The sequence below is a fragment of the Hyperolius riggenbachi genome, chromosome 2 (genome assembly GCF_040937935.1).
Source record: "Hyperolius riggenbachi isolate aHypRig1 chromosome 2, aHypRig1.pri, whole genome shotgun sequence".
NCBI classification, from domain to species: Eukaryota; Metazoa; Chordata; class Amphibia; order Anura; family Hyperoliidae; genus Hyperolius; species Hyperolius riggenbachi.
Window position 1 is genome coordinate 572,918,997 of NC_090647.1, and position 25,065 is coordinate 572,944,061.

The 25,065-nt window shown below is 53.2% G+C and overlaps 1 protein-coding gene across 2 annotated transcripts in view; it reads left to right on the forward strand.

Moving 5' to 3' along the window:
- The window catches only part of PKNOX1 (PBX/knotted 1 homeobox 1), an 87,873-nt gene extending 68,527 nt beyond the window's left edge, over positions 1-19,346 (forward strand). The window contains exons 9-11 of one of the 2 annotated variants that reach the window (XM_068266330.1): positions 11,208-11,284; positions 18,850-19,019; positions 19,103-19,346. In XM_068266330.1, the coding sequence (XP_068122431.1) occupies positions 11,208-11,284; positions 18,850-19,019; positions 19,103-19,332 (477 nt within the window). In that variant the 3' untranslated portion in view covers positions 19,333-19,346. The remainder of the gene's footprint in view (positions 1-11,207; positions 11,285-18,849; positions 19,020-19,102) is intronic. The other variant, XM_068266331.1, reaches the window with a different exon arrangement.
- The last annotated feature ends 5,719 nt before the right edge of the window (positions 19,347-25,065 follow it).

A 25,065-nucleotide genomic window follows, 5' to 3' on the forward strand; every position in this document is an offset into this window, starting at 1 on the left:
GCTGCAGAGTGTCTGGTGATGGACTGGCTGCAGAGTGTCTGGTGATGGACTGACTGCAGGGTGTCTGATGATGGACTGACTGCAGGGTGTCTGGTGATGGACTGACTGCAGGGTGTCTGGTGATGGACTGACTGCAGGGTGTCTGCTGATGGACTGGCTGCAGAGTGTCTGGTGATGGACTGGCTGCAGAGTGTCTGGTGATGGACTGGCTGCAGAGTGTGGGGTGATGGACTGGCTGCAGAGTGTCTGGTGATGGACTGGCTGCAGAGTGTCTGGTGATGGACTGGCTGCAGAGTGTCTGGGGATGGACTGGCTGCAGAGTGTCTGGTGATGGACTGGCTGCAGAGTGTCTGGTGATGGACTGGCTGCAGAGTGTCTGGTGATGGACCGGCTGCAGAGTGTCTGGTGATGGACCGGCTGCAGAGTGTCTGGTGATGGACCGGCTGCAGAGTGTCTGGTGATGGACAGGCTGCAGAGTGTCTGGTGATGGACCGGCTGTAGTGTGTCTGGTGATGGACTGGCTGCAGAGTGTCTAGTGATGGACTGGCTGCAGAGTGTGGGGTGATGGACTGACTGCAGAGTGTCTGGTGATGGACTGGCTGCAGAGTGTCTGGTGATGGACCAGCTGCAGAGTGTCTGGTGATGGACTGGCTGCAGAGTGTCTGGTGATGGACTGGCTGCAGAGTGTCTGGTGATGGACTGGCTGCAGAGTGTCTGGTGATGGACTGGCTGCAGAGTGTCTGGTGATGGACCGGCTGCAGAGTGTCTGGTGATGGACCGGCTGTAGTGTGTCTGGTGATGGACTGGCTGCAGAGTGTCTGGTGATGGACTGACTGCAGAGTGTCTGGTGATGGACTGGTTGCAGAGCGTCTGGTGATGGACCGGCTGCAGAGTGTGGGGTGATGGACCGGCTGCAGAGTGTCTGGTGATGGACCGGCTGCAGAGTGTCTGGTGATGGACCGGCTGCAGAGTGTGGGGTGATGGACCGGCTGCAGAGTGTCTGGTGATGGACCGGCTGCAGAGTGTGGGGTGATGGACCAGCTGCAGAGTGTCTGGTGATGGACTGGCTGCAGAGTGTCTGGTGATGGACCGGCTGTGGTGTGTCTGGTGATGGACTGGCTGCAGAGTGTGGGGTGATGGACTGGCTGCAGAGTGTCTGGTGATGGACTAACTGCAGAGTGTCTGGTGATGGACTGGCTGCAGAGTGTCTGGGGATGGACCGTCTGCAGAGTGTCTGGTGATGGACCGGCTGCAGAGTGTCTGGTGATGGACCGGCTGCAGAGTGTCTGGTGATGGACCGGCTGCAGGGTGTCTGGTGATGGACCGGCTGCAGAGTGTCTGGTGATGAACTGGCTGCAGAGTGTCTGGGGATGGACTGGCTGCAGAGTGTCTGGTGATGGACTGGCTGCAGAGTGTAGGGTGATGGACTAACTGTAGAGTGCCTGGTGATGGACTGGCTGCAGAGTGTCTGGTGATGGTCTTGCTGCAGAGTGTCTGGTGATGGACTGGCTGCAGAGTGTCTGGTGATGGACTGGCTGCAGAGTGTGAAGTGATGGACTGGCTGCAGAGTGTCTGGTGATGGACTGGCTGCAGAGTGTCTGGTGATGGACTGACTGCAGGGTGTCTGATGATGGACTGACTGCAGGGTGTCTGGTGATGGACTGACTGCAGGGTGTCTGGTGATGGACTGACTGCAGGGTGTCTGCTGATGGACTGGCTGCAGAGTGTCTGGTGATGGACTGGCTGCAGAGTGTCTGGTGATGGACTGGCTGCAGAGTGTGGGGTGATGGACTGGCTGCAGAGTGTCTGATGATGGACTGGCTGCAGAGTGTCTGGTGATGGACCGGCTGCAGAGTGTCTGGTGATGGACCGGCTGCAGAGTGTCTGGTGATGAACTGGCTGCAGAGTGTCTGGTGATGAACTGGCTGCAGAGTGTCTGGTGATGAACTGGCTGCAGAGTGTCTGGGGATGGACTGGCTGCAGAGTGTCTGGTGATGGACTGGCTGCAGAGTGTAGGGTGATGGACTAACTGTAGAGTGCCTGGTGATGGACTGGCTGCAGAGTGTCTGGTGATGGACTGACTGCAGGGTGTCTGCTGATGGACTGACTGCAGGGTGTCTGGTGATGGACTGGCTGCAGAGTGTCTGGTGATGGACTGGCTGCAGAGTGTCTGGTGATGGACTGGCTGCAGAGTGTGGGGTGATGGACTGGCTGCAGAGTGTCTGATGATGGACTGGCTGCAGAGTGTCTGGTGATGGACCAGCTGCAGAGTGTCTGGTGATGAACTGGCTGCAGAGTGTCTGGGGATGGACTGGCTGCAGAGTGTAGGGTGATGGACTGGCTGCAGAGTGCCTGGTGATGGACTGGCTGCAGAGTGCCTGGTGATGGACTGGCTGCAGAGTGTCTGGTGATGGTCTTGCTGCAGAGTGTCTGGTGATGGTCTTGCTGCAGAGTGTCTGGTGATGGTCTTGCTGCAGAGTGTCTGGTGATGGTCTTGCTGCAGAGTGTCTGGTGATGGTCTTGCTGCAGAGTGTCTGGTGATGGTCTTGCTGCAGAGTGTCTGGTGATGGTCTTGCTGCAGAGTGTCTGGTGATGGTCTTGCTGCAGAGTGTCTGGTGATGGACTGACTGCAGGGTGTCTGATGATGGACTGACTGCAGGGTGTCTGGTGATGGACTGGCTGCAGAGTGTCTGGTGATGGACTGGCTGCAGAGTGTGAAGTGATGGACTGGCTGCAGAGTGTCTGGTGATGGTCTTGCTGCAGAGTGTCTGGTGATGGTCTTGCTGCAGAGTGTCTGGTGATGGTCTTGCTGCAGAGTGTCTGGTGATGGTCTTGCTGCAGAGTGTCTGGTGATGGTCTTGCTGCAGAGTGTCTGGTGATGGACTGGTTGCAGAGTGTCTGGTGATGGACCGGCTGCAGAGTGTGGGGTAATGGACTGGCTGCAGAGTGTCTGGAGATGGACTGACTGCAGAGAGTCTGGTGATGGACTGGTTGCAGAGTGTCTGGTGATGGACCGGCTGCAGAGTGTGGGGTGATGGACTGGCTGCAGAGTGTCTGGTGATGGACCGGCTGCAGAGTGTCTGGTGATGGACCGGCTGCAGAGTGTCTGGTGATGGACCGGCAGCAGAGTGTCTGGAGATGGACCGGCTGCAGAGTGTCTGGAGATGGACCGGCTGCAGAGTGTCTGGTGATGGACTGACTGCAGAGTGTCTGGTGATGGACCGGCTGCAGAGTGTCTGGTGATGGACCGGCTGCAGAGTGTCTGGTGATGGACCGGCTGCAGAGTGTCTGGTGATGGACTGGCTGCAGAGTGTCTGGTGATGGACTGGCTGCAGAGTGTCTGGTGATGGACTGGCTGCAGAGTGTCTGGTGATGGACCGGCTGCAGAGTGTCTGGAGATGGACCGGCTGCAGAGTGTGGGGTGATGGACCGGCTGCAGAGTGTCTGGTGATGGACCGGCTGCAGAGTGTCTGGTGATGGACCGGCTGCAGAGTGTCTGGTGATGGACCGGCTGCAGAGTGTCTGGTGATGGACAGGCTGCAGAGTGTCTGGTGATGGACCGGCTGTAGTGTGTCTGGTGATGGACTGGCTGCAGAGTGTCTAGTGATGGACTGGCTGCAGAGTGTGGGGTGATGGACTGACTGCAGAGTGTCTGGTGATGGACTGGCTGCAGAGTGTCTGGTGATGGACCAGCTGCAGAGTGTCTGGTGATGGACTGGCTGCAGAGTGTCTGGTGATGGACTGGCTGCAGAGTGTCTGGTGATGGACTGGCTGCAGAGTGTCTGGTGATGGACTGGCTGCAGAGTGTCTGGTGATGGACTGGCTGCAGAGTGTCTGGTGATGGACTGGCTGCAGAGTGTCTGGTGATGGACCGGCTGTAGTGTGTCTGGTGATGGACTGGCTGCAGAGTGTCTGGTGATGGACTGACTGCAGAGTGTCTGGTGATGGACTGGTTGCAGAGCGTCTGGTGATGGACCGGCTGCAGAGTGTGGGGTGATGGACTGGCTGCAGAGTGTCTGGTGATGGACCGGCTGCAGAGTGTCTGGTGATGGACCGGCTGCAGAGTGTGGGGTGATGGACCGGCTGCAGAGTGTCTGGTGATGGACCGGCTGCAGAGTGTGGGGTGATGGACCAGCTGCAGAGTGTCTGGTGATGGACTGGCTGCAGAGTGTCTGGTGATGGATCGGCTGTGGTGTGTCTGGTGATGGACTGGCTGCAGAGTGTGGGGTGATGGACTGGCTGCAGAGTGTCTGGTGATGGACTAACTGCAGAGTGTCTGGTGATGGACTGGCTGCAGAGTGTCTGGGGATGGACCGTCTGCAGAGTGTCTGGTGATGGACCGGCTGCAGAGTGTCTGGTGATGGACCGGCTGCAGAGTGTCTGGTGATGGACCGGCTGCAGGGTGTCTGGTGATGGACCGGCTGCAGAGTGTCTGGTGATGAACTGGCTGCAGAGTGTCTGGGGATGGACTGGCTGCAGAGTGTCTGGTGATGGACTGGCTGCAGAGTGTAGGGTGATGGACTAACTGTAGAGTGCCTGGTGATGGACTGGCTGCAGAGTGTCTGGTGATGGTCTTGCTGCAGAGTGTCTGGTGATGGACTGGCTGCAGAGTGTCTGGTGATGGACTGGCTGCAGAGTGTCTGGTGATGGACTGGCTGCAGAGTGTGAAGTGATGGACTGGCTGCAGAGTGTCTGGTGATGGACTGGCTGCAGAGTGTCTGGTGATGGACTGACTGCAGGGTGTCTGATGATGGACTGACTGCAGGGTGTCTGGTGATGGACTGACTGCAGGGTGTCTGCTGATGGACTGACTGCAGGGTGTCTGGTGATGGACTGGCTGCAGAGTGTCTGGTGATGGACTGGCTGCAGAGTGTCTGGTGATGGACTGGCTGCAGAGTGTGGGGTGATGGACTGGCTGCAGAGTGTCTGATGATGGACTGGCTGCAGAGTGTCTGGTGATGGACCGGCTGCAGAGTGTCTGGTGATGGACCGGCTGCAGAGTGTCTGGTGATGAACTGGCTGCAGAGTGTCTGGTGATGAACTGGCTGCAGAGTGTCTGGGGATGGACTGGCTGCAGAGTGTCTGGTGATGGACTGGCTGCAGAGTGTAGGGTGATGGACTAACTGTAGAGTGCCTGGTGATGGACTGGCTGCAGAGTGCCTGGTGATGGACTGGCTGCAGAGTGTCTGGTGATGGTCTTGCTGCAGAGTGTCTGGTGATGGTCTTGCTGCAGAGTGTCTGGTGATGGTCTTGCTGCAGAGTGTCTGGTGATGGTCTTGCTGCAGAGTGTCTGGTGATGGTCTTGCTGCAGAGTGTCTGGTGATGGTCTTGCTGCAGAGTGTCTGGTGATGGTCTTGCTGCAGAGTGTCTGGTGATGGTCTTGCTGCAGAGTGTCTGGTGATGGACTGACTGCAGGGTGTCTGATGATGGACTGACTGCAGAGTGTCTGGTGATGGACTGACTGCAGGGTGTCTGGTGATGGACTGACTGCAGGGTGTCTGCTGATGGACTGACTGCAGGGTGTCTGGTGATGGACTGGCTGCAGAGTGTCTGGTGATGGACTGGCTGCAGAGTGTCTGGTGATGGACTGGCTGCAGAGTGTGGGGTGATGGACTGGCTGCAGAGTTTCTGATGATGGACTGGCTGCAGAGTGTCTGGTGATGGACCGGCTGCAGAGTGTCTGGTGATGAACTGGCTGCAGAGTGTCTGGGGATGGACTGGCTGCAGAGTGTAGGGTGATGGACTAACTATAGAGTGCCTGGTGATGGACTGGCTGCAGAGTGCCTGGTGATGGACTGGCTGCAGAGTGTCTGGTGATGGTCTTGCTGCAGAGTGTCTGGTGATGGTCTTGCTGCAGAGTGTCTGGTGATGGTCTTGCTGCAGAGTGTCTGGTGATGGTCTTGCTGCAGAGTGTCTGGTGATGGTCTTGCTGCAGAGTGTCTGGTGATGGACTGACTGCAGGGTGTCTGATGATGGACTGACTGCAGAGTGTCTGGTGATGGACTGACTGCAGGGTGTCTGGTGATGGACTGACTGCAGGGTGTCTGGTGATGGACTGACTGCAGGGTGTCTGGTGATGGACTGGCTGCAGAGTGTCTGGTGATGGACTGGCTGCAGAGTGTGAAGTGATGGACTGGCTGCAGAATGTCTGGTGATGGACTGGCTGCAGAGTGTCTGGTGATGGACCGGCTGCAGAGTGTGGGGTGATGGACCGGCTGCAGAGTGTCTGGTGATGGACCGGCTGCAGAGTGTCTGGTGATGGACTGGCTGCAGAGTGTCTGGTGGTGGACTGGCTGCAGAGTGTGGGGTGATGGACTGGCTGCAGAGTGTCTGGTGATGGACTGGCTGCAGAGTGTCTGGTGATGAACTGGCTGCAGAGTGTCTGGTGATGGACCGGCTGCAGAGTGTGGGGTGATGGACTGGCTGCAGAGTGTGGGGTGATGGACTGGCTGCAGAGTGTCTGGTGATGGACTGGCTGCAGAGTGTCTGGAGATGGACTGACTGCAGAGTGTCTGGTGATGGACTGGTTGCAGAGTGTCTGGGGATGGACCGGCTGCAGAGTGTCTGGGGTTGGACCGGCTGCAGAGTGTCTGGTGATGGACCGGCTGCAGAGTGTCTGGTGATGGACTGACTGCAGAGTGTCTGGTGATGGACTGGTTGCAGAGTGTCTGGTGATGGACCGGCTGCAGAGTGTGGGGTAATGGACTGGCTGCAGAGTGTCTGGAGATGGACTGACTGCAGAGAGTCTGGTGATGGACTGGTTGCAGAGTGTCTGGTGATGGACCGGCTGCAGAGTGTGGGGTGATGGACTGGCTGCAGAGTGTCTGGTGATGGACCGGCTGCAGAGTGTCTGGTGATGGACCGGCAGCAGAGTGTCTGGAGATGGACCGGCTGCAGAGTGTCTGGTGATGGACTGACTGCAGAGTGTCTGGTGATGGACTGGCTGCAGAGTGTCTGGTGATGGACCGGCTGCAGAGTGTCTGGTGATGGACTGGCTGCAGAGTGTCTGGTGATGGACTGGCTGCAGAGTGTCTGGTGATGGACTGGCTGCAGAGTGCCTGGTGATGGACTGGCTGCAGAGTGTCTGGTGATGGACTGGCTGCAGAGTGTCTGGTGATGGACTGGCTGCAGAGTGTCTGGTGATGGACCGGCTGTAGTGTGTCTGGTGATGGACTGGCTGCAGAGTGTCTGGTGATGGACTGACTGCAGAGTGTCTGGTGATGGACTGGTTGCAGAGCGTCTGGTGATGGACCGGCTGCAGAGTGTGGGGTGATGGACTGGCTGCAGAGTGTCTGGTGATGGACCGGCTGCAGAGTGTCTGGTGATGGACCGGCTGCAGAGTGTGGGGTGATGGACCGGCTGCAGAGTGTCTGGTGATGGACCGGCTGCAGAGTGTCTGGTGATGGACCGGCAGCAGAGTGTCTGGAGATGGACCGGCTGCAGAGTGTCTGGTGATGGACTGACTGCAGAGTGTCTGGTGATGGACTGGCTGCAGAGTGTCTGGTGATGGACCGGCTGCAGAGTGTCTGGTGATGGACTGGCTGCAGAGTGTCTGGTGATGGACTGGCTGCAGAGTGTCTGGTGATGGACTGGCTGCAGAGTGTCTGGTGATGGACTGGCTGCAGAGTGTCTGGTGATGGACTGGCTGCAGAGTGTCTGGTGATGGACTGGCTGCAGAGTGTCTGGTGATGGACCGGCTGTAGTGTGTCTGGTGATGGACTGGCTGCAGAGTGTCTGGTGATGGACTGACTGCAGAGTGTCTGGTGATGGACTGGTTGCAGAGCGTCTGGTGATGGACCGGCTGCAGAGTGTGGGGTGATGGACTGGCTGCAGAGTGTCTGGTGATGGACCGGCTGCAGAGTGTCTGGTGATGGACCGGCTGCAGAGTGTGGGGTGATGGACCGGCTGCAGAGTGTCTGGTGATGGACCGGCTGCAGAGTGTGGGGTGATGGACCAGCTGCAGAGTGTCTGGTGATGGACTGGCTGCAGAGTGTCTGGTGATGGACCGGCTGTGGTGTGTCTGGTGATGGACTGGCTGCAGAGTGTGGGGTGATGGACTGACTGCAGAGTGTCTGGTGATGGACCGGCTGCAGAGTGTCTGGTGATGGACCGGCTGCAGGGTGTCTGGTGATGGACCGGCTGCAGAGTGTCTGGTGATGAACTGGCTGCAGAGTGTCTGGGGATGGACTGGCTGCAGAGTGTCTGGTGATGGACTGGCTGCAGAGTGTAGGGTGATGGACTAACTGTAGAGTGCCTGGTGATGGACTGGCTGCAGAGTGTCTGGTGATGGTCTTGCTGCAGAGTGTCTGGTGATGGACTGGCTGCAGAGTGTCTGGTGATGGACTGGCTGCAGAGTGTGAAGTGATGGACTGGCTGCAGAGTGTCTGGTGATGGACTGGCTGCAGAGTGTCTGGTGATGGACTGACTGCAGGGTGTCTGATGATGGACTGACTGCAGGGTGTCTGGTGATGGACTGACTGCAGGGTGTCTGCTGATGGACTGACTGCAGGGTGTCTGGTGATGGACTGGCTGCAGAGTGTCTTGTGATGGACTGGCTGCAGAGTGTCTGGTGATGGACTGGCTGCAGAGTGTCTGGTGATGGACTGACTGCAGAGTGTCTGGTGATGGACTGACTGCAGAGCGTCTGGTGATGGACCGGCTGCAGAGTGTCTGGTGATGGACCGGCTGCAGAGTGTCTGGTGATGGACCGGCTGCAGAGTGTGGGGTGATGGACCGGCTGCAGAGTGTCTGGTGATGGACCGGCTGCAGAGTGTGGGGTGATGGACCAGCTGCAGAGTGTCTGGTGATGGACTGGCTGCAGAGTGTCTGGTGATGGACCGGCTGTGGTGTGTCTGGTGATGGACTGGCTGCAGAGTGTGGGGTGATGGACTGACTGCAGAGTGTCTGGTGATGGACCGGCTGCAGAGTGTCTGGTGATGGACCGGCTGCAGGGTGTCTGGTGATGGACCGGCTGCAGAGTGTCTGGTGATGAACTGGCTGCAGAGTGTCTGGTGATGGACTGGCTGCAGAGTGTCTGGTGATGGACTGGCTGCAGAGTGTAGGGTGATGGACTAACTGTAGAGTGCCTGGTGATGGACTGGCTGCAGAGTGTCTGGTGATGGTCTTGCTGCAGAGTGTCTGGTGATGGACTGGCTGCAGAGTGTCTGGTGATGGACTGGCTGCAGAGTGTGAAGTGATGGACTGGCTGCAGAGTGTCTGGTGATGGACTGGCTGCAGAGTGTCTGGTGATGGACTGACTGCAGGGTGTCTGATGATGGACTGACTGCAGGGTGTCTGGTGATGGACTGACTGCAGGGTGTCTGCTGATGGACTGACTGCAGGGTGTCTGGTGATGGACTGGCTGCAGAGTGTCTTGTGATGGACTGGCTGCAGAGTGTCTGGTGATGGACTGGCTGCAGAGTGTGGGGTGATGGACTGGCTGCAGAGTGTCTGATGATGGACTGGCTGCAGAGTGTCTGGTGATGGACCGGCTGCAGAGTGTCTGGTGATGGACCGGCTGCAGAGTGTCTGGTGATGAACTGGCTGCAGAGTGTCTGGGGATGGACTGGCTGCAGAGTGTCTGGTGATGGACTGGCTGCAGAGTGTAGGGTGATGGACTAACTGTAGAGTGCCTGGTGATGGACTGGCTGCAGAGTGCCTGGTGATGGACTGGCTGCAGAGTGTCTGGTGATGGTCTTGCTGCAGAGTGTCTGGTGATGGTCTTGCTGCAGAGTGTCTGGTGATGGTCTTGCTGCAGAGTGTCTGGTGATGGTCTTGCTGCAGAGTGTCTGGTGATGGTCTTGCTGCAGAGTGTCTGGTGATGGTCTTGCTGCAGAGTGTCTGGTGATGGTCTTGCTGCAGAGTGTCTGGTGATGGACTGACTGCAGGGTGTCTGATGATGGACTGACTGCAGAGTGTCTGGTGATGGACTGACTGCAGGGTGTCTGGTGATGGACTGACTGCAGGGTGTCTGCTGATGGACTGACTGCAGGGTGTCTGGTGATGGACTGGCTGCAGAGTGTCTGGTGATGGACTGGCTGCAGAGTGTCTGGTGATGGACTGGCTGCAGAGTGTGGGGTGATGGACTGGCTGCAGAGTGTCTGGTGATGGACCGGCTGCAGAGTGTCTGGTGATGAACTGGCTGCAGAGTGTCTGGGGATGGACTGGCTGCAGAGTGTAGGGTGATGGACTAACTATAGAGTGCCTGGTGATGGACTGGCTGCAGAGTGCCTGGTGATGGACTGGCTGCAGAGTGTCTGGTGATGATCTTGCTGCAGAGTGTCTGGTGATGGTCTTGCTGCAGAGTGTCTGGTGATGGTCTTGCTGCAGAGTGTCTGGTGATGGTCTTGCTGCAGAGTGTCTGGTGATGGTCTTGCTGCAGAGTGTCTGGTGATGGTCTTGCTGCAGAGTGTCTGGTGATGGACTGACTGCAGGGTGTCTGATGATGGACTGACTGCAGAGTGTCTGGTGATGGACTGACTGCAGGGTGTCTGGTGATGGACTGACTGCAGGGTGTCTGCTGATGGACTGACTGCAGGGTGTCTGGTGATGGACTGGCTGCAGAGTGTCTGGTGATGGACTGGCTGCAGAGTGTGAAGTGATGGACTGGCTGCAGAGTGTCTGGTGATGGACTGGCTGCAGAGTGTCTGGTGATGGACCGGCTGCAGAGTGTGGGGTGATGGACCGGCTGCAGAGTGTCTGGTGATGGACCGGCTGCAGAGTGTCTGGTGATGGACTGGCTGCAGAGTGTCTGGTGGTGGACTGGCTGCAGAGTGTGGGGTGATGGACTGGCTGCAGAGTGTCTGGTGATGGACTGGCTGCAGAGTGTCTGGTGATGAACTGGCTGCAGAGTGTCTAGTGATGGACCGGCTGCAGAGTGTGGGGTGATGGACTGGGTGCAGAGTGTCTGGTGATGGACTGGCTGCAGAGTGTCTGGTGATGGACTGGCTGCAGAGTGTCTGGTGATGGACCGGCTGCAGAGTGTCTGGTGATGGACCGGCTGCAGAGTGTCTGGTGATGGACCGGCTGCAGAGTGTCTGGTGATGGACCGGCTGCAGAGTGTCTGGTGATGGACCGGCTGCAGAGTGTCTGGTGATGGACTGGCTGCAGAGTGTCTGGTGATGGACTGGCTGCTAGCCTCGCCCATCCCGGAGACTGTACCTTGTGTAGTTGTGTTAGGAGGGTTCTCATATATCCCTCTCTTGCAGCACCCGTACCCCACAGAGGATGAGAAGAAGCAGATTGCAGCTCAGACAAACCTTACTTTACTACAAGTGAACAACTGGTGAGTAACTGATGTCCTGAGAGTTAGTAACTGACATCCTGACAGTGAGTAACTGACATCCTGACAGTGAGTAACTGACATCCTGACAGTGAGTAACTGACATCCTGACAGTGAGTAACTGACCTCCTGACTGTAAGTAACTGACGTCCTGACTGTGAATAACTGACATCCTGACAGTGAGTAACTGACATCCTGATGGTGAGTAACTGGCGTCCTGATGGTGAGTAACTGATGTCCTGACTGTTAATAACTGATGTCTTGACGGTGGGTTACTGAGGTCCGGATGGTGAGTAACTGAGGTCCTGACAGACGTCCTAAACACAAAAGTTGTTCCACCAAAGAATGGTTAAAGGGAAGCTAAACTGAGAAGGATATGGATTTTTTCCTTTTTAAATAATACCAGTTGCCCGGCTCTCCTGCTGATCCTGTGTCTCTAATACTTTCAGCCACAACCCCTGAACAAGCATGCAGATCAGGTGCTCTGACTGAAGTCAGACTGGATTAGCTGCATGCTTGTTTCAGGTGTGTGATTCAGACACTACTGCAGCCAAAGAGATAAGCAGGACTGCCAGGCAACTGGTATTGTTTAAAAGGAAACATCCACATCCCTCTCAGTTTAGGTTCCCTTTAAAGTGGAACAAAGTAATTATTCACAAAAGGCCAAGTCAAAGACTTTAATCTGACTGAAATGTGGAAGGATGTAAAGCGAGGAAAGCCACCGACATGCAGGAGGTGAAGCAGTTGTGCATGGAGGAATTAGGATATACAGGACTGATCAGCAGTTGTGCATGGAGGAATTAGGATATACAGGACTGATCAGCAGTTGTGCATGGAGGAATTAGGATATACAGGACTGATCAGCAGTTGTGCATGGAGGAATTAGGATATACAGGACTGATCAGCAGTTGTGCATGGAGGAATTAGGATATACAGGACTGATCAGCAGTTGTGCATGGAGGAATTAGGATATACAGGACTGATCAGCAGTTGTGCATGGAGGAATTAGGATATACAGGACTGATCAGCAGTTGTGCATGGAGGAATTAGGATATACAGGACTGATCAGCAGTTGTGCATGGAGGAATTAGGATATACAGGACTGATCAGCAGTTGTGCATGGCGGAATTAGGATATACAGGACTGATCAGCAGTTCTGCATGGAGGAATTAGGATATACAGGACTGATCAGCAGTTCTGCATGGAGGAATTAGGATATACAGGACTGATCAGCAGTTGTGCATGGAGGAATTAGGATATACAGGACTGATCAGCAGTTGTGCATGGAGGAATTAGGATATACAGGACTGATCAGCAGTTCTGCATGGAGGAATTAGGATATACAGGACTGATCAGCAGTTGTGCATGGAGGAATTAGGATATACAGGACTGATCAGCAGTTGTGCATGGAGGAATTAGGATATACAGGACTGATCAGCAGTTGTGCATGGAGGAATTAGGATATACAGGACTGATCAGCAGTTGTGCATGGCGGAATTAGGATATACAGGACTGATCAGCAGTTGTGCATGGAGGAATTAGGATATACAGGACTGATCAGCAGTTGTGCATGGAGGAATTAGGATATACAGGACTGATCAGCAGTTGTGCATGGAGGAATTAGGATATACAGGACTGATCAGCAGTTCTGCATGGAGGAATTAGGATATACAGGACTGATCAGCAGTTCCCACAAATGTTTAGCTGCAGTTATCACTGCACACGGCGGTCACACCAAATACTGAGCGTCAGGAAAGTATTCACAGCCTCATATGCCAAGTTACAGCCTTATTCCACAATTCTACACCTCATAATGACAACCTGAAGAACGTTTACTTGAGCTTTTGGCAAATTTATTTAAGGGGCACTATTGCAAAAAATAGTAAAATGTAAAATATGTGCAAACACAGACAAATAAGAAGTACATTTCTTCCAGAGTAAAATGAGCCATAAATCACTTTTCTCCTATGTTGCTGTCACTTACAGGGGGCAGTAGAAATCTGACAGAAGTGACAGGTTTTGGACTAGTCTATAAGATAATCCCTAAAAAGGATGTATACAATGATGCTGGCCGGCCTCCCTGCTCGCTGCACAGTTTTTTTGGCAGTTGGACAGAGCAACTGCCAATCACTAAGTGCTTTTGAAAATAAATAAATCCCTGAGAATCCCCTATGAAGAGATGGACTAGTCCAAAACCTGTCGGTAATGTCAGATTTCTACTGCCTACTGTAAGTGACAACATCATTTAAATTTAAACATTTTTTTTTGCCATAGTAGCCCTTTAACCCTCCTGGCGGTCTAATAAATTCCGCCAGGAGGCAGCGCAGCAGTCTTTTTTTTTAATGATAGCCGCTGCTCAGTGGCATCCCCCCGCCCGCTTCGATCAGGAAATCCCGTTCAAAGAACGGGATTTCCTGGAGGGCTTCCCCCGCTCGCCATGGCGACGGGGCGGGATGACGTCAGCGACGTCGTGACGTCATTGGGAGTCCCGATCCACCCCTCAGCGCCGCATTGATTGGGCAGGCAGCGCACGGGGTCTGGGGGGGGGGGGGCGACGGATAGCGGCGAACGAGCGCGGGGCGGCGGTGATCAGTGTGCTGACGCAGCTAGCAAAGTGCTAGCTGCGTGCAGCAAAAAAAAAATTATTAAAATTAAGAAAATCGGCCCAGCAGGGCCTGAGAAAACCTCCTGCGCGGCTTACCCCGATTACCGTCAGGAAGGTTAAAAATTAAAAAACAAACTGAGAAATCCCATATACAGCAGTATTCACAGCCTTTGCCCAATACTTAGTTGCTGCACCTTTATCAGCATTTAGAGCCTCAAGTCTTTCTGAATATGATGCCTCAAGCTTGCCACACCTATCCTTGGCCAGTGTCGCTCACTCCTCTGTGCAGCACCTCTCAGGCTCCATCAGGTTGGGTGGGAAGCGTTGGTGTGCAGACATTATAAGATCTCTTCAGAGATGTTCAATGGGATTCAAGTCTGGGCTCTGGCTGGACCACTCACCAGTTGTCCTAAAGCCACCCCTGTGATATCTTGGATGTGTGCTTAGGGTGCTTGTCCTGCTGAAAGATGAGCCGTCACCCCTGCCAAGAGCGCCCTAGATCAGGTTTTCATCCAGGATCTCTGTACATTGCTGCAGTCATCTTTTCCTTTTATCCTGACTAGTCTCCGAGTTCCTGCCACTGAAAAACATTCCCACAGCATGATGCTGACACCACCATGCTTCAGTGTAGGGATGGTATTGGCCTGGTGATAATGCTGCCGCCACCATGCTTCACTGTAGGGATGGTATTGGCCTGGTGATGGTGGTGCCTGGTTTCCTTTAAAGTGACTCCTGGCATTCACACCAAAGAGTTTAATCTTTGTCAGACCTGAGAATTTTGTTTCTCATGGTCTGAGAGTCCTTCGGGTGCCTTGTGGCAGACTCCAGATGGGCTGCCATGTGCCGTTTACTAAGGAGTGGCTTCCGTCTGGCCACTGTACCACGCTGCTCTGATTGGTGGATTGCTGCAGAGATGGTTGTCCTTCTGGTAGGACATCTGGAGCTCTAACAGACGAACACGCTGAAACCAGCGCAGGAGATTTGGGCGCCGCAGCGCAGGAGATTTGGGCGCCGCAGCGTAGGAGATTTGGGCGCCGCAGCACAGGAGATTTTGGCGCCGCAGCGCAGGAGATTTGGACGCAGCCGGCGCCACCATAGGCCGTAATAGGAATTACAGCTATAGCAGGCACAGGGAGTAACTTCAGCGCTGAAGTTACTTTTAAAACACAATAATTCGGCTTCCAGCAATTGCTGCCTGGAAGCTGAATTATTACATCCCCCACTATCCATGGCGGCCTGGAGGGGGAATAGTAATGAACACGGCCCGGACTTGTGCAGCAGCAGGACCAGCCATATACCGGCTGTATCCTGCGCCCAAGTCTCCCGGCACTGATCTGCCATATATGCCTCTGGGACTTGTGCAGCAGCAGGACCAGCCATATACCGGCTGTATCCTGCGCCCAAGTCTCCCGGCACTGATCTCCCATATATGCCTCTGGGACTTGTGCAGCAGCAGGACCAGCCATATACCGGCTGTATCCTGCGCCCAAGTCTCCCGGCACTGATCTCCCATATATGCCTCTGGGACTTGTGCAGCAGCAGGACCAGCCATATACCGGCTGTATCCTGCGCCCAAGTCTCCCGGCACTGATCTCCCATATATGCCTCTGGGACTTGTGCAGCAGCAGGACCAGCCATATACCGGCTGTATCCTGCGCCCAAGTCTCCCAGCACCGATCTCCCATATATGCCTCTGGGACTTGTGCAGCAGCAGGACCAGCCGTATACCGGCTGTATCCTCCGCCCAAGTCTCCCGGCACTGATCTCCCATATATGCCTCTGGGACTTGTGCAGCAGCAGGACCAGCCGTATACCGGCTGTATCCTGCGCCCAAGTCTCCCGGCACTGATCTCCCATATATGCCTCTGGGACTTGTGCAGCAGCAGGACCAGCCATATACCGGCTGTATCCTGCGCCCAAGTCTCCCGGCACTGATCTCCCATATATGCCTCTGGGACTTGTGCAGCAGCAGGACCAGCCATATACTGGCTGTATCCTCCGCCCAAGTCTCCCGGCACTGATCTACCATATATGCCTCTGGGACTTGTGCAGCAGCAGGACCAGCCATATACCGGCTGTATCCTGCGCCCAAGTCTCCCGCGCTCTTATCTCTCGTACGCCTAACAGAGTGGCCATCGGGTTCCTGGTCACCTCCCTGACTCAGAGCCGGGACAAGGTCCTCCAGCACCCAAGGCTGAGACACCAAAGTGCGCCCCTCCATCCCTCCACCCCAGGTGTCACACACTGATTGCTATTAGACTAAGAGGCACCCCAGGGCCCTCAACACCTTAATCTCTAGTTATCTGGCTTGCAGTCACTGCCAGGTATCCCCTTCTCTTATTTTTTTCTGCTTCAAACACAATTAGGAATGACAGCTGAATGAATTGTGCGCCCCCTCCTACACTGCGCCCCTAGGCTGGAGCCTCTCCAGCCTATGCCTCGGCCCGGCCCTGCCCTGACTAAGCCCTTCTCCTCTGATCGCTCAGTTTAGATGGCCGGCCAGCTCTAGGAAGAGTCCTGGTGGTTTTGAACTTCTTGCAAACATCTCAAGGATGATCGGGACACAGGACGCACCTGAGCTCAATTTTGAGCTTCATGGCAAAGGCTGTGATTACTTATGTACAGGTGCTTTCTTAACATTGTATTTTTAATAAATTTGCCAAAACCTCAAACTTTATTCACGTTGTCATTATGGGGTGTTGTGTGTAGAATTCTGAGGAAAATTCAATCCATTTTGCAGTAAGTCTGTAACATAATAAAATGTGGAAAAAGCGATGCACTGTGAATACTTACCGCACTCGCTGTAGCCTTTACCACACTCAGATATGTTTTTGCTTCATTTTTTTTTTTTATAAATACCTGACCGACTATCAGTTGCATTTTATATACTCAACTGGGATTCCTTTGCCTACATGTAAGACTTGTTTGAAAATCAAGTCCTAAAATTGTGCAAGCACAGTGGCGTAGGGGTTAGCACTCTCACCTTGCAGCGCTGGGTCCCGGCCAGGTCAACATCTGCAAGGAGTTGGAATGTTCTCCTTTTGTCTGCGTGGGTTTCCCCTGGGCACTCCAGTTTCCTCCCACATCCCAAAAACATACAGATAAATTAATTGGCTTCCCCTAAATTGGCCTTAGACTATGATACATACACTACACAATACATACATAGACATATAACTATGGTAAGGATTAGATTGTGAACTCCTCTGATACATACACTACACCATACATACATAGACATATAACTATGGTAGGATTAGAGTGTGAGCTCCTCTGATACATGCTCTACACCATACATACATACACATATGACTATGGTAGGGATTAGAGTGTGAGCTCCTCTGATACATACACTACACCATACATACATAGACATATAACTATGGTAAGGATTAGAGTGTGAGCTCCTCTGATACATACATTACACCATACATACATAGACATAGGACTATGGTAGGGATTAGAGTGTGAGCTCCTCTGATACATACACTACACCATACATACATAGACATATAACTATGGTAAGGATTAGAGTGTGAGCTCCTCTGATACATACATTACACCATACATACATAGACATATGACTATGGCAGGATTAGAGTGTGAGCTCCTCTGATACTTACACTACACCATACATACATAGACATGTGACTATGGTAGGGATTAGAGTGTGAGCTCCTCTGATACATACACTACATGATACATACCTAGACATATAACTATGGTAAGGATTAGAGTGTGAGCTCCTCTGATACATACACTACACCATACATACATAGACATATAACTATGGTAAGGATTAGATTGTCAGCTCCTCTGATACATACACTACACCATACATACATAGACATATAGCTATGGTAAGGATTAGATTGTCAGCTCCTCTGATACATACACTACACCATACATACATAGACATATGACTATGGTAGGATTAGAGTGTGAGCTCCTCTGATACATACACTACACGATACATACATAGACATATGACTATGGTAAGGATTAGAGTGTGAGCTCCTCTGATACATACACTACACCATACATACATAGACATATAACTATGTTAAGTATTAGAGTGTGAGCTCCTCTGATACATACACTACACCATACATACATAGACATATAACTATGGTAAGGATTAGATTGTGAACTCCTCTGATACATACACTACACGATACATACATAGACATATAACTATGGTAAGGATTAGAGTGTGAGCTCCTCTGATACATACACTACACCATACATACATAGACATATAACTATGGTAAGGATTAGAGTGTGAGCTCCTCTGATACATACACTACACGATACATACATAGACATATAACTATGGTAACGATTAGATTGTGAGCTCCTCTGATACATACACTACACCATACATACATAGACATATAACTATGGTAAGGATTATATTGTGAGCTCCTCTGATACATACACTACACCATACATACATAGACATATAACTATGGTAAGGATTAGACTGTGAGCTCCTCTGATACATACACTACACTATACATACATAGACATATAACTATGGTAAGGATTAGATTGTGAGCTCCTCTGATACATACACTACACCATACATGCATAGACATATAACTATGGTAAGTATAGGAGTGTGAGCTCCTCTGATACATACACTACACAATACATACATAGGACATATGACTATGGTAAGGATTAGATTGTGAGCTCCTGTGATACATACACTACACCATACATACATAGACATATGACTATGGTAAGGATTAGATTGTGAGCTCCTCTGAGGACAGTTATGTGACAATACAATATACTCTGTACAGCGCTGCGTAATATGTTGGTGTTATATAAATACTTAAATAAAGATGTTTTTTAGGTGTCATACCTATAAAATATAGAAAAATATATATAGAAAGGGCTTACAAACTTCTGAATATTGCTGTAGATCTCTTATCCTGTTTTTATGCCTCAATACCAGGTTTATAAACGCAAGACGCAGGATCCTTCAGCCTATGCTGGACTCCAGTGCCACCGACACACCAAAAGCAAAGAAGAAGAGCGCACAAAGCCGGCCTGTCCAGCGATTCTGGCCGGACTCCATCGCAGGTGGAGCATCTCAGCATGGAGACATGGTGACGTCAGACGAGGGTAAGACGCTTGTGCTGAGATATATTCTGTCTAGTCACATATTCTCTGTGAGGATCATCCTCTGCTCTTTTCTCTAATTCCAGTCTACTGTCTGCCAACAGGCTCGGTGTTGCCCCTTTCATCTCCCGGTGCCCTGGGCACAGACAGTCTGCAGTCTCTGACCTCGGATGGAGCTACGTTGGCCGTTCAGCAGGTGATGCTGGGAGGACAGAGTGATGACGAGTCTCTGGACACAGACCAGGAGGATACAGAAACGGGACTCAGTGCAGGGGAACTGAGGGAGCTGGTGCTGAGCGGAGGAGGACTGCAATAAAAGGGACACGTGCACTTTTGTCACATTTATTGTCAGTGCCATACACACTTCGTGATGACAATGACGCACAGGCCCACAGGCCACCCCAATGGTTTTATCTTCAACAGCGACATCAAATTTGCACCTTAAAAACTGCCAGTCGCTTCCAAGAATTTCACTGCCGCGTGACCATTGCCCCCTCCTCCCCCTCCCCCAGTGCCAAAACCTCCACCAACATCGCAGGATTGACACCATGCAAGTGGGGAAGTCTAGCTGCGGGAAGGGGGGTGGCACACTCCGGAACATTCTGCAGCAGAGCTGTGGCCTCGAGAGCTGTGAGTGTAATGTACAGGCCACCGTGTGTCACACTCCTGGGTACTAACATTTCTGGACACTCCCACACATCAGGTTTGTATACATGATCCCCAGCTTCCTGATTGGTCCATTTTCCCTGCACAGGGGATTCCATGATTCATTGATTTTACTCCTCAGATAGAAGTGTATTTTTGTAGAGTTGTGCAAAATAAACAAAAAAAACTCTAAATGTGCATGTGACTCTTCCCTGGTGAGGACCATGATGGACCGCCCGCTGGTCTGTAGATGTGGAGACCTTGCAGTCCCCTAGTGACTAGGTGAGGGCTACCTATACATGTGACTCTTCCCTGGTGAGGACCATGATGGACCGCCCGCTGGTCTGTAGATGTGGAGACCTTGCAGTCCCGTAGTGACTAGCTCAGGGCTACCTATACATGTGACTCTTCCCTGGTGAGGACCATGATGGACCGCCCACTGGTCTGTACATGTGGAGACCTTGCAGTCCCGTAGTGACTAGCCCAGAGCTACCTATACATGTGACTCTTCCCTGGTGAGGACCATGATGGACCACTGCTGGTCTGTAGATGTGGAGACCTTGCAGTCCCGTAGTGACTAGGTGAGGGCTACCTATACATGTGACTCTTCCCTGGTGAGGACCATGATGGACCGCCCACTGGTCTGTACATGTGGAGACCTTGCAGTCCCGTAGTGACTAGCCCAGAGCTACCTATACATGTGACTCTTCCCTGGTGAGGACCATGATGGACGACTGCTGGTCTGTAGATGTGGAGACCTTGCAGTCCCGTAGTGACTAGCCCAGAGCTACCTATACATGTGACTCTTCCCTGGTGAGGACCATGATGGACCACTGCTGGTCTGTAGATGTGGAGACCTTGCAGTCCCGTAGTGACTAGCCCAGGGCTTCCTATACATGTGACTCTTCCCTGGTGAGGTCCATGATATTCCACCCGCTGGTCTGTAGATGTGGAGACCTTGCAGTCCCGTAGTGACTAGGTGAGGGGTACCTATACATGTGACTCTTCCCTGGTGAGGACCATGATGGACCGCCCGCTGGTCTGTAGATGTGGACACCTTGCAGTCCCGTAGTGACTAGGTGAGGGGTACCTATATATGTGACTCTTCCCTGGTGAGGACCATGATGGACCACTGCTGGTCTGTAGATGTGGAGACCTTGCAGTCCCGTAGTGACTAGGTGAGGGGTACCTATATATGTGACTCTTCCCTGGTGAGGACCATGATGGTCTGTAGATGTGGAGACCTTGCAGTCCCGTAGTGACTAGCCCAGGGCTACCTATACCGGTGACTCTTCCCTGGTGAGGTCCATGATATTCCACCCGCTGGTCTGTAGATGTGGAGACCTTGCAGTCCCGTAGTGACTAGGTAAGGGGTACCTATACATGTGACTCTTCCCTGGTGAGGACCATGATGGACCGCCCGCTGGTCTGTAGATGTGGACACCTTGCAGTCCCGTAGTGACTAGGTGAGGGCTACCTATACATGTGACTCTTCCCTGGTGAGGACCATGATGGACCGCCTGCTGGTCTGTAGATGTGGAGACCTTGCAGTCCCGTGGTGACTAGCCCAGGGCTACCTATACATGTGACTCTTCCCTGGTGAGGACCATGATGGACCGCCCACTGGTCTGTAGATGTGGAGACCTTGCAGTCCCGTAGTGACTAGCCCATAGCTACCTATACATGTGACTCTTCCCTGGTGAGGACCATGATGGACCGCCCGCTGGTCTGTAGATGTGGAGACCTTGCAGTCCCGTAGTAACTAGCCCGGGGCTACCTATACATGTGACTCTTCCCTGGTGAGGACCATGATGGACCGCCCGCTGGTCTGTAGATGTGGAGACCTTGCAGTCCCGTAGTGACTAGGTGAGGGGTACCTATACATGTGACTCTTCCCTGGTGAGGTCCATGATATTCCACCCGCTGGTCTGTAGATGTGGAGACCTTGCAGTCCCGTAGTGACTAGGTGAGAGCTACCTATACATGTGACTCTTTCCTGGTGAGGACCATGATGGACCACTGCTGGTCTGTAGATGTGGAGACCTTGCAGGCTCGTAGTGACTGGCCAAGGGCTACCTATACATGTGACTCTCCCTGGTGAGGACCATGATGGACCACTGCTGGTCTGTAGATGTGGAGACCTTGCAGTCCCGTAGTGACTAGCCCAGGGCTACCTATACATGTGACTCTTCCCTGGTGAGGACCATGATGGACCGCCCGCTGGTCTGTAGATGTGGAGACCTTGCAGTCCCATAGTGACTAGCCCAGGGCTACCTATACATGTGACTCTTCCCTGGTGAGGACCATGATGGTCTGTAGATGTGGAGACCTTGCAGTCCCGTAGTGACTAGGTGAGAGCTACCTATACATGTGACTCTTCCCTGGTGAGGACCGTGATGGACCACTGCTGGTCTGTTGATGTGGAGACCTTGCAGTCCCGTAGTGACTAGCCCAGGGCTACCTATACATGTGACTCTTCCCTGGTGAGGACCATGATGGACTGCCCGCTGGTCTGTAGATGTGGAGACCTTGCAGTCCTGTAGTGACTAGGTGAGAGCTACCTATACATGTGACTCTGCCCTGGTGAGGACCATGATGGACCACTGCTGGCCTGTAGATGTGGAGACCTTGCAGTCCCGTAGTGACTAGCCCAGGGCTACCTATACATGTGACTCTTCCCTGGTGAATACCATGATGGACCACCCGCTGGTCTGTAGATGTGGAGAACTTGCAGTCCCATCGTGACTAGCCCAGAGCTACCTATACATGTGACTCTTCCCTGGTGAGGACCATGATGGACCACTGCTGGTCTGTAGATGTGGAGACCTTGCAGTCCCGTAGTGACTAGGTGAGGGCTACCTATACATGTGACTCTTCCCTGGTGAGGACCATGATGGACCACTGCTGGTCTGTAGATGTGGAGACCTTGCAGTCCCGTAGTGACTAGCCCAGGGCTTCCTATACATGTGACTCTTCCCTGGTGAGGTCCATGATATTCCACCCGCTGGTCTGTAGATGTGGAGACCTTGCAGTCCCGTAGTGACTAGCCCAGGGCTACCTATACATGTGACTCTTCCCTGGTGAGGACCATGATGGACCGCCCGCTGGTCTGTAGATGTGGAGACCTTGCAGTCCCGTAGTGACTAGGTGAGGGGTACCTATACATGTGACTCTTTCCTGGTGAGGACCATGATGGACCACTGCTGGTCTGTAGATGTGGAGACCTTGCAGTCTCGTAGTGACTGGCCAAGGGCTACCTATACATGTGACTCTTCCCTGGTGAGGACCATGATGGACCACTGCTGGTCTGTAGATGTGGAGACCTTGCAGTCCCATAGTGACTAGCCTAGGGCTACCTATACATGTGACTCTTTCCTGGTGAGGACCATGATGGACCACTGCTGGTCTGTAGATGTGGAGACCTTGCAGCACCGTAGTGACTAGGTGAGGGCTACCTATACATGTGACTCTTCCCTGGTGAGGACCATGATGGACCGCCCGCTGGTCTGTAGATGTGGAGACCTTGCAGTCCCGTAGTGACTAGCCCAGGGCTACCTATACATGTGACTCTTCCCTGGTGAGGACCATGATGGACCGTCCGCTGGTCTGTAGATGTGGAGACCTTGCAGTCCCGTAGTGACTAGGTGAGAGCTACGGTACCTATACATGTGACTCTTCCCTGGTGAGGACCATGATGAACCACTGCTGGTCTGTTGATGTGGAGACCTTGCAGTCCCGTAGTGACTAGCCCAGGGCTACCTATACATGTGACTCTTCCCTGGTGAGGACCATGATGGACTGCCCGCTGGTCTGTAGATGTGGAGACTTTGCAGTCCCGTAGTGACTAGGTGAGGGGTACCTATACATGTGACTCTTCCCTGGTGAGGTCCATGATATTCCACCCGCTGGTCTGTAGATGTGGAGACCTTGCAGTCCTGTAGTGACTAGGTGAGAGCTACCTATACATGTGACTCTTTCCTGGTGAGGACCATGATGGACCACTGCTGGTCTGTAGATGTGGAGACCTTGCAGTCTCGTAGTGACTGGCCAAGGGCTACCTATACATGTGACTCTTCCCTGGTGAGGACCATGATGGACCGCCCGCTGGTCTGTAGATGTGGAGACCTTGCAGTCCCGTAGTGACTAGCCCAGGGCTACCTATACATGTGACTCTTCCCTGGTGAGGACCATGATGGACCGCCCGCTGGTCTGTAGATGTGGAGACCTTGCAGTCCCATAGTGACTAGCCCAGGGCTACCTATACATGTGACTCTTCCCTGGTGAGGACCATGATGGACCACCTGCTGGTCTGTAGATGTGGAGACCTTGCAGTCCCGTAGTGACTAGGTGAGGGCTACCTATACATGTGACTCTTCCCTGGTGAATACCATGATGGACCGCCCGCTGGTCTGTAGATGTGGAGACCTTGCAGTCCCGTAGTGACTAGGTGAGGGCTACCTATACATGTGACTCTTCCCTGGTGAGGACCATGATGGACCGCCCGCTGGTCTGTAGATGTGGAGACCTTGCAGTCCCGTAGTGACTAGCTCAGGGCTACCTATACATGTGACTCTTCCCTGGTAAGGACCATGATGGACCGCCCACTGGTCTGTACATGTGGAGACCTTGCAGTCCCGTAGTGACTAGCCCAGAGCTACCTATACATGTGACTCTTCCCTGGTGAGGACCATGATGGACCACTGCTGGTCTGTAGATGTGGAGACCTTGCAGTCCCGTAGTGACTAGGTGAGGGCTACCTATACATGTGACTCTTCCCTGGTGAGGACCATGATGGACCACCCACTGGTCTGTACATGTGGAGACCTTGCAGTCCCGTAGTGACTAGCCCAGGGCTACCTATACATGTGACTCTTCCCTGGTGAGGACCATGATGGACCACCCGCTGGTCTGTAGATGTGGAGACCTTGCAGTCCCGTAGTGACTAGGTGAGGGGTACCCATACATGTGACTCTTCCCTGGTGAGGACCATGATGGACCGCCCACTGGTCTGTACATGTGGAGACCTTGCAGTCCCGTAGTGACTAGCCCAGAGCTACCTATACATGTGACTCTTCCCTGGTGAGGACCATGATGGACCACTGCTGGTCTGTAGATGTGGAGACCTTGCAGTCCCGTAGTGACTAGGTGAGGGCTACCTATACATGTGACTCTTCCCTGGTGAGGACCATGATGGACCGCCCACTGGTCTGTACATGTGGAGATCTTGCAGTCCCGTAGTGACTAGCCCAGAGCTTCCTATACATGTGACTCTTCCCTGGTGAGGACCATGATGGACCGCCCACTGGTCTGTACATGTGGAGACCTTGCAGTCCTGTAGTGACTAGGTGAGAGCTACCTATACATGTGACTCTTTCCTGGTGAGGACCATGATGGACCACTGCTG